At 39.7% G+C, this 10642-nt stretch overlaps 1 protein-coding gene across 1 annotated transcript; it reads left to right on the plus strand.

The window, feature by feature from the left end:
• The first annotated feature begins 5771 nt into the window (after nucleotides 1-5771).
• kcna1b (potassium voltage-gated channel, shaker-related subfamily, member 1b) lies at nucleotides 5772-7262 on the plus strand. The gene has a single exon (XM_054624732.1). It carries the CDS (start codon nucleotides 5772-5774, stop codon nucleotides 7260-7262), a length of 1491 nt encoding a protein of 496 aa, XP_054480707.1.
• The last annotated feature ends 3380 nt before the right edge of the window (nucleotides 7263-10642 follow it).

Here is a 10642-nt window from a genome sequence, read left to right on the forward strand (position 1 = left end):
ATAATGATAGGCAATAATAAAGTAATGTGACTAATAATGATAATAATAATAATTCAAAGGGTGGAAGTAAAGTAATGTGACCCTGATAGTGGTAGTAGTAGTGGGTGTCAGCAGGGCCAATAATAATAGTAATCAGTAGGTGGCACGATGACAGTCCAAATATAACCCCGATTCCTGGGAACCTGCGAGGTGAGAAAGCACACGAACTCCGGGGAAGAAGCAAAATCAGTAATGTGCATAAATAGGAGATTAATACATAAAGATGAAGTTGGATGAAGGTGGATTAAAAAAAGTTAATCTAATGAATCGAAATTTATGAAACATAACAGATAATTAAGATGTCAAATAAACCACGATGTTGTGTTTCAGTCCAAAATCAAACTGTATTTAATCCAAATTTAGGGACTCTATGGTTGTTTCATTAGAGGCCGAGACATCTTGACCTTTAGTCCTTCAAACTGCAATAAACCCTGGATCCTACGTTTCCCATAATGCAATTCAACAGCATCTTTACATTAGAACCCCTTTACCTGCCTGGTAAACACCAGCGTCTCTAAAAAAAAACATCAAGACTTTGTGACATGTAGTTTTGTGTTTGAGCCAAAAACTGAGACGACCCCGATGACATCACTGTGACATCATCGGGGTCCTCTGGTAAGCAGACCTTCAGGTGTTAAATCATTGGTTTTATTTGATATAAAACTGATTATTTTTAAACTGCCAGCATATAATCTAAAGACTCACACTGTGTGTCTGTGTTCTCACAAACACCTGAGAATAAGTCAAACTGGAATATAATCCTCCTCGGGTCAAAGGTCACAACACCTGACAGACTTAAATACCTTTTCCCACTACATTTATATATGTCAGTGTGTTATGTGTCTGATTCAGACCTCGGGGCGGCTCATGTTGTGTTCAGGAAGTAGTTGTGTTTTGTTAACCCTGGTATTTTGCCCACAGGAGTTTTTTTTAGAATGAGCTGCATTCTTCACTCAGAGGGAAAGTTTTTTGGTCGTGGGTTTCTTTTCAAACTAAATTTAGTTTTACAGGAATTCACGGCGACTCTTCCAGCTGTCGAACAGTTACAGTGTTAAGTTCAACCTGAAACTAGGAACGTAGTTCAGTGAGTCACAAATACCAGGAAACACAACCACTCCTCTAACTTCACTTTAAACATGTTTTATCTTATTTATTTGAACTAATAATCAGCTTCAGCTTCAGTCTGACTCCAGTTTTAAGTTGCTCTCACTGTAAACATTTACACAAATATTTTGCTTTTTTGTTGATTTTATTTCTGTTTTCTTAAAGTTATGTCGTTTTATTTTTATAGTTTGAGTTGTTTGTTGGTGGTCCTTTTTGACTTTGTACTGTTATTTATCATTTAATGGCCAAGTGCCTTATGTCAACGTGTTTGTCCTTGAAAAGCAAAATAAAATGTTCCAAAAGCATTTAAAAATCTACACAGTTAAACTAACAGGAGACTTTTATCACAATGTGCTTATCAAAGAAAGTCTTAAAGATCATAGAAATGTATGAAAAATAATCAGTAATTACATTTTAATATTGCTTTAAATGGAAAAAACTAAAATAATAATTCTCTTTCTAATAGATATTCTCTCCATCCATCTTGTCTTTGTCGTCGTCCTGGTCGTTTCATCCCCGTCAGTAGAACTGGGACCAGTTCCAGCTCTGCATCCAGCTGATCCTCCTGCCCAGCTGCTGGTCCGGTCCATCTGCTGGGCTTTTCTCTCCAACCGACTCCAATCTGCTGCAGGATCTCATACCATCTACAACTCAGCAGAGATACGAGGACCATAACAACGATGTCAGAATAAAGTCAGGAGGACGAAGGTTTAGCGAGGTTTGAAGACCCGGAGCTGTCCTTGGTGCTGAACCTCAGAATGTCTTTGAAAATAAAGATTCAACATTAAAGATGTGCTGTGATATTTAGATATACCATGAAATAAATTCATATCTAATCCACGTAATCATGAACCAGGAAGTATAAAAAATGTAAATAAACAGAACCCTGGTCATTCCTCGTGTGGATCAAGAAGTTGATTTACTTGTCGTCTAACTTTCTTACTTCAGTAATGATTCTTCTGTAGTTATTTTAACCCAAACCACCATCTTTTTCTAAAGCTTACTTAGTAGTTTTGTTGTCTAAACCCAAAGAAACGCCATTCCTTAGTTTTTTTGGCCAAACCACCTCTTCTCCTAAATCTAACTTAGTGGTTTCCTGTGAAGACGGAAGTTTATTTTGAAAAGACGGAATTCTTGTGACGAGAAATTGCAGGACTTTAGTAGGAAAATGCATGAAAAATAACGAGTAACTTTTTCGTAAGGTATCATGCAAACTGTTGTTTGAGGACATCTTGACACAAAAATGTCATTTTTTTAAAAGGATAAGTTATGATGAAATTATTAAAATGATTAATCTTGTTCAAGACTTTTCTCTGTCTCAGCAACACACTCTCCATAGATCTGTCAGCTAAAGTTGGCTAACGCTCAAGCTTACACATTTTCATAATGATAGGGCTTCCATTTAAATATCTAATGTTAGCAAAATAAATGCAAATATTTAATTATAATCTGATTGCATTCATTCAAAAGATGTTCACAATATTTCCAAACATAGTGGGGGAGGTTTGAAATGCCGTTTCAAACCGTTGGCGGAGCTTATAAAGCGTCATTTTTGCTATAGAGCATCTTTGTTTTGGGTCTTTTCGTTGTATTTGTTCACAATAAGGAAATAATAAAACTCCACCATTCTACTTTAAATATTCCAAACTCTACTGACACAATTATCGAGGAAACTCATTTCATAATGAACTCAAGCTTCTGGAGATTTTCTTCCATATTTCCAGGAATATCTTCAAATCGTTTAAAGCTCATTAAACACACGAGTGTTTTCGTATCTCAGGTTTGACTGAATGTTTAAAACTATCCACCACCTATAGAAGTAAAATATCTGTATGATGGTGTCATCTGCATAGAACTGGACCCTCTGACCTTTAACGGAAGAGAGATAAACTTCATGACTCCAGTGAATTCAGATAAAGTCAAATTAAGCCTCAAAGCGTTTCCAGGCAGGAGTTTTTATAATTAATGCTAAATTAACTAGATCCTTCATCGGTTATTTTCAGTTATCAGAACGGGAAGATTTAATGTTAATGAAGGTCGACTTCTCTTTAACACCGAGGTCTGAGCGTCAAACTGTGATTCCTTAAAAACAGTTTACATCTGTCATATTTACCAAGTAGATTACAAGAATATTTATTCTATAATAAGTATTTCATTAATGAGTCAAACTGAAGCAAAATATTTTACAGACTTTATTATCAAACATGACAGTATCAGTAAATATGATCTGCACATTTCTGAGGAAGAATGATGTAAATTAAAATTAGAAATGCAGCAAAAACAAAGTCAGTTACATTAATTAAGATCAAAGTACAAAAACAATTGATGTAAGTAAATTTGTGATGAACTTTGAAAGCTCATGTCAGCTGAGGAAAGAAGAATAGATGAAAAGTTAATGACTAAAAATAAATAGTTCTGAAAAGCTAAAAGATTTTATGTCATAATTTAATCTTGACTACGCATATTTTATTCTTTTGTTTAAATTTCTTAGCATTAAGAGTAACAATCTCATAATAATTAATAATTTTCAAATCCTAAATCATCCCTTTTGAAATAGTAAATGTCAGAATTACTATCTCATAATTTTGATTTATTGTCGTAATTTTTACTCTCTCAATTTGACTCTTGGTATCTGACTTGACTTGGTATTTCAAAAGTTTTATTATCTTAAGTTTTTATTTACTGAATATATATAATTTAGATTTAATGAGTCTTAATTTAAAGTGACCATCTCTTATTTTTGACGTAATTTATCATAAGCCACAACTTTTACATTATTATATCAGAAATATAAGATTTCCTTGTAATTCAGCCATAAAACTCATAATTTATTCAGATGTTTTTTTTCTTTGAATTTTGAAAATCAGTGAGTTTTAATATATTATTCTATAATCTCACACAGTGACTACACATTATAAATAGTATATACATTTTTCTTAAAACAAAACTTTAAGTTACTAATCCAGAAATACTGGATTTTAAAAAGTCAAAAGTTGGACTTTTAAGGTTTTAAATGACTAAATATATTGAGTCAGATATTTTTGACTGAATGGTTCTCATGGTTTGACTTTTTATAATTGTGATTCACCATAAATATGTTATTTTTTCTTAATGAGTTATTAAAATTCTTCCATATATTCTACAATTTACAACAAAACCAATCTAGTTTCTATGATCTGGACTCTTGTCACGTATTTCTCACAGATGAACCAAAACAAATGAATAAATAAAATTTAAATAAATAAATAAATAAATCTCTCTGCTGGTTTCACCCTGTTACCATAGCAACACCGGGTATGTGTGTGCACCGACATGCAGCACCGACTGTCGCAAACTGCTCAGCAGCCAATTATGTGGGAAAAAAATAATTAATAAATAATAAAAAATTTAAAAAAAAAAAAAAAAAAAAAAAAAAAAAAAAAAAAACTGGTGTGGATTCCTCCAGTCAGGAGGAGAGGCTGGTCGGTACCGAGCCGGTGTGTTATTTATTCATTGATTCAGATTCTGTGTTTTACAGTCTGTCTGCATTGCGTCGAACCTCCTCCTCCTCCTCCTCCTCCTCCTCCTCCTCCTCCTCTCCTAACCCCTCCCTACCTCCTCCTCTCACTTCTTCTTCTCCCTCTCTCTTTCTCTTTCTCTCTCTTTCTCTTTCTCTTTCTCTCTCTCTCCATGAAATCCTGAATATGTCTCTTCTGACCGGAGACTCGTCCTCTGCCTTCAGTGCGGGATCTTAAAAACCCGCTTTCTCCTTCAAAGCCTGCGCGTTTTTTTTACTGCAGCATAAAAAAACAAGAGAGAGAGAGAGAGAGAGAGAGAGAGAGAGAGAGAGAGAGAGAGGCGCGTTTCTGCTGATGCTGCAGTGTCCAGTCCTCCCAGTCCTCCCAGTCCTCCCAGTCACACGGGAGCGCATTGATCCAGCCGGTTGAACTGGATTTTCTCCTTATTCTCCATCATGGTTTTGATAAATTCTCAGTCGGGATTTTTGCAGCTGAGCCGCGGATCGGAGCTGACTGAAGCCTCCTCTTCCTCCTCTTCCTCCTCCTCCTCCTCCTCCTCCTCCAGGGCTGGTAACCTACACCAAGAGGATACGGATGTTGACCAAGACAACATAGTCTATTAATCTTTCAGAGAAACTGTAAACCGATATCAGTATTAAAGTGTTGGGGGACATCCTCTCTCCATCTGCTGCTCTCCACTCCAGCCTCAGGTACGTGTTGAACCCCTGCTGCCTGATCATGGAGCTGTGTTAATGGCTTCATGGTGTTAGATGTTACAGGAGGTGTCAGAGAGAAGCTGCAGGTCCTGATGTGCGCAGAGAGAGAGGAAGCGCAGCAGGACTGCAAACTTGAATACTGATGTATGCGGTAAAAAAACTGCAGCACAGGGCTGCTGAAGTGAACCGCACGGTGCAGATGGAGACCAGACGTTTGTGAGATGTGTGTGTTTCCACCCTCTGCAGGTGACGAAGCGTTGACGGTGATGGTGATGGTGGTGGTGATGATGATGATGAAGGGGAGGGAGGCTCTGCTCAGCTCGCGGCCTCAGTAGAGGCTTCTTCTCGTTTCGACCTGCTGTCCTTCACCTTCACACCGCTTCCTCTTCCCGCCCACCACCGCCCGCCAGGAAGGATGACCGTGGTGTCCACGGAGAACATGGACGAGACCTCCACGCTGCCGGGTCACCCGCAGGACCTGTACCCGCCCGACGACGACCACGACGACCACGACTGCTGCGAGCGCGTGGTCATCAACATCTCGGGGCTGCGTTTCGAGACGCAGCTGAAGACGCTGGCCCAGTTCCCGGAGACCCTCCTCGGGAACCCCAAGAAGAGGATGCGCTACTTCGACCCTCTGAGAAACGAGTACTTCTTCGACCGGAATCGCCCGAGTTTCGACGCCATCCTGTACTACTACCAGTCCGGCGGGAGGCTAAGGCGGCCGGTCAACGTGCCGCTGGATATGTTCTCGGAGGAGATAAAGTTTTACGAGCTCGGCGCCGAGGCCATGGAGAAGTTTCGCGAGGACGAAGGATTTATCCGGGAGGAGGAGCGACCTCTCCCGGAGAAGGAGTTCCAGCGGCAGATCTGGCTCCTCTTCGAGCACCCGGAGAGCTCGGGGCCGGCCCGGGGGATCGCCATCGTCTCGGTGATGGTTATCCTCATTTCAATAGTCATATTTTGTTTGGAGACATTACCGGAGCTGAAGGAGGATCCAAACCAGAGGATGCGCATCGTGGGGAACATCACGGTTTACTACAAACCCAACGTCCTCACGGACCCGTTCTTCGTGGTGGAGACGCTCTGCATCATCTGGTTTTCTTTCGAGTTGATTGTCCGGTTTTTCGCTTGTCCCAGCAAGGCGGCGTTCTTTAAAAACATGATGAACTCCATCGACATCGTCGCCATCATCCCGTACTTCATCACGCTGGGAACGGAGCTGGCCGACGACCAGGACAGCAAGGAGAGTAAGGGGGGAGGGGAGCAGGCCACGTCGCTGGCTATTCTCAGGGTAATCCGCCTGGTGAGGGTGTTCAGGATCTTTAAACTGTCTCGGCACTCCAAGGGGCTCCAGATTTTGGGGCAAACTCTAAAGGCGAGCATGCGGGAGCTGGGTCTGCTCATCTTCTTCCTCTTCATCGGCGTCATCCTCTTCTCCAGCGCCGTCTACTTCGCCGAGGCCGAGGAGAAGGAGTCGTTCTTCACCAGCATCCCGGACGCGTTCTGGTGGGCCGTGGTGTCCATGACCACGGTGGGCTACGGGGACATGTACCCCGTGACCATCGGGGGGAAGATAGTGGGCTCGCTGTGCGCCATCGCCGGCGTGCTCACCATCGCACTGCCGGTGCCCGTCATCGTGTCCAACTTCAACTACTTCTACCACCGCGAGACGGAGGGCGAGGAGCAGGCCCAGCTGCTCAACGTCAGCAACCAGAACTTGGCGTCGGACACCAACTCCAGCCGCCGCAGCTCCTCGGCGGTCAGCAAGTCGGAGTACATGGAGATAGACGAGGACATGAACAACAGCATCGATAACTTTAGGGAGGCCAACCTCAGGACTGCCAACTGCACGGCGCCCAGCCAGAACTGTGTGAACAAGGGGAAGCTGCTCACCGACGTGTGAGGCGGCGACCGACGCGTCAGCTGTAAATAATGTAGAAATATAATATCTCGACGCTTTATCTCCATTGGTGCATTTTCAATCTTCTTTTGCATTGATTCATTCAAACACTTGTGTGTGAAGACTTGGAGAGTTCAAGGCACACATGGTAAATTTATAAAAAAAAAGGTGAAAAAGGCTCTTTTATTTTATGAAAACACAACGACAGACTTGTTTGGCAATAGCGAAAAGATCAACAGGTGTCGGGGGGGAAAGTTTTTTGATATTTTATTCACTCATTTTGGAAATTTGTAGTTTTAAAGATGTGGGTGTTTACCGGACAGCAGGAGTCTGGACCTCCGCTGCTTTGATCATTCCAAACTTACCAGCTTTTACCAGACAGGAAGTGACATCATGGAAGTTATTATCTAGTTGCACTATGGAAATGTAGGAACCAGTGTTTCTGCCCGCAAACTTGAGACAAAAGTCAGAATATTTTAGTCTCAGTTGCACCAGTTCTTACCGTTCTTTTTCAAATATATCTCTTGAAAATTCTTAAACTTTACAGAAGTGCAATACTAAAATGATGGATCGCTCCTTTAATGGTGTTTGGATCTTAAGGTATACTTAAGGTTTAGGCTGTTAAAGCACAACTCTTTGACGTCTCTTAAAAAGGGAATTCATAGAATAACTGCTTGATAGAGATGAATTTAGATGAAAACAATTTTGCTTTGGAGCAAAGTTTAGTAAATTAGAAGGAATTAATTTCCCTCAAGGCAAATTTATTTGTGTTGAAATAAAAAAAACATAAAAAAATGATTAAACAAGAGAATAATAAACAGTGCAGTGCGAGATATAAATAAACAGTTAGTTTAATAAAAGGCAGTTGCAAATAGAAGAGTTTGAGAGTTGAATATATAAATTCAAACGAGGGAACAATTAACTAATTTGACACCAGAATTTATCCAAAAATCTCCCCGACACCGAGGTTTGTACAAAAGACTCAACAGCAAAAACAACAAAGCCCAGCTGAGATATGAAGAACTTCGTTGGAGGACGTCACATTTCCGAGTGGATTACAGTTGAAGTTCATGTGTGTTATTTTTATTTTTTATTGCGGCACATCCAGGAACATTTTTTTGGGGGAAAACTCAACACCAGATGTTGACGGATGTTTTTCAGGCACCTTATCGAGAAACGAACAGGAAGTGTGCCGAGCCTCGTGGAGGATTATCTGCACTGCTGCTACAGGTCGGCTGGAGGTTCCCTGTATGACGCCATGCAACACTCCTTTATATAAAAAGCATGTGGAGACTCTCTTCTCTCTTATATCGGCATGCACAAGACGTTACCTCATTTTTACTTTTTACATTTTCTTTCTTTCTCTTCTCATCTTCTCCTCCTGGAAATATTTTCTCTCATTTGTTTTCACCAAAAGTGCACTGGCTATTTATTATTATTTTTAAATGATTTCAAAGCATTTACGTGTTGAATGTTAACGCATTAAGGGAACAGGAACACTTCTTTTTCGAAGATCATGGCATGTCAAAAATACTAAAGCATTATGGCCTAATTAGCTATGGTATAGCTATGTATACTCAATGCATGACTACAGTATTAAATTGCTTGCAGTTGTGGAGGGACCTCGGGAGCTGGGGGATGATGGTGATGATGATGATGATTCTCATTATTGTCAAGCTAACGACGGGATACGGTGCATGACGGAGCTAACTGCCGGAAGGGGACAAATCTGCTAAAAAAAACAAAAACAAAAGGAGAAAAAAAAAATCAGAAGAGACATATCTGATGACCTCTTTAAAAAAATGACACTTCAGAAATAACATCCTCCTTTTTCATTTATCTAAAGCTTTGATCTTTGATGATGGAGTGCATGGGATCATTCTCAATGTGATTTGTGACCCAATTCTTTTCTTTTTCGCATTTGACTTTTAAAACAGTTTGAAGAAGGGACGCAGTAATATTTAAACAAATTTCATAGATATATCTAAAATTAGTTTCTAGTGCCTTGAACCCCGTCTCATTATAGATTTGACTGAAGTGCCTCCCGATACAACAGAAAACAAAGAGCTTATATGTGCAGCTTATCTTCTCCTGCCATAAAGATGCACTACTCCCTGCACACCTGAAAAGAAAGAGGGTTAAAACGATTAATAATGAATTTATTCCTTAATCTGGGGCCAGACTCTTTGGGCCTACAGAAACTCACATCAGTCCTGGTTGATGACACATGGCTGCAGTGCACAATGAGAAAGATGGAAATTAGAGAGAACTGTGGTATTATTTTCATATATCTGCAGGTTTTAGTATCCATAAAGGGACATTCCAGTATTTTGGTTTTTATTCTCAAAATTGTGGTCATAATATCAAATATTTGTTTTTAAATCCAAACGAAAGCCAACACAAACAAGTTTGCCAATTTATTTAAATGCTCCCAAACAAAAGTAAACACACAAATTATTTATTATTGAAGCAAACTACAAATCTACTGATTGGTCAGTTTGGTTAGCTAAAGAAGCTAATTAGCTATGTTAGTAAATGCAGAAATTAACACATTTGATTAGCTAATTAGCATATTATTTATTATTGAAGCAAACTAGACAGCTAACAAGCTAGCTGTTAGTTATTCCAATTTCAATTAATCTGCCAACACTTATTTTGTCTAAACAAAGTAAACACACAACTAGCCCCTGGATTAGCTCTAGTGGCTAACTGAACATTGGCTAAGTAGATTCTTATGTAAAAAGTTGGTCTAATGTGAGCCAGCTAGTAGTGTAGCCGACTATAAAACTACCTATTTGAAGGTTTGTCTCTAAATCCAAATGAAAGAAAACATAGCTAGTTGTTAGTTAGCCAATTTCACAATCTGCCTTTTTAACAATTTGATTCCAAACAGAATGAATACGCACATTGGCCCCCTGGATAAGCCATAGTAGCTAACGATCTACTTAGCCTATGGCTAACAAAGCTAGATGTTAGGTAAGAAGCAAACTATATATTTAAACCCTTCTGATCTCAAATTAAAGTAAACACAGCAATTTGCTCCTTGGATTAGCCTTAGTAGCTAACTACATAGGGTTGTAATTATGGGGCAACGAGACAGCTAATCAAGCTAGCTAAGGCCACAATTATGGGAATAAGACTGAGGTTGAAAAACATCAGAATTGACCTTAAAAGCAAATCATATATATATGATTTGCTACCAATAGGGAATATAATGTATAATATGTGGTCATAACTAACATTAAGTCATATTATAAGGCTCATTGTTTTCATGAATACATTTGCAGACAGGCCTGAATTTCAAAATAAAGTTCAACATAGTGACAGGTTGCAAAAACCCCCACATCCCCCCAAAATGACTGAGGTAATGACCTCTTTAATGG

Source organism: Anoplopoma fimbria, chromosome 23 (genome assembly GCF_027596085.1).
Source record: "Anoplopoma fimbria isolate UVic2021 breed Golden Eagle Sablefish chromosome 23, Afim_UVic_2022, whole genome shotgun sequence".
NCBI classification, from domain to species: domain Eukaryota; kingdom Metazoa; phylum Chordata; class Actinopteri; order Perciformes; family Anoplopomatidae; genus Anoplopoma; species Anoplopoma fimbria.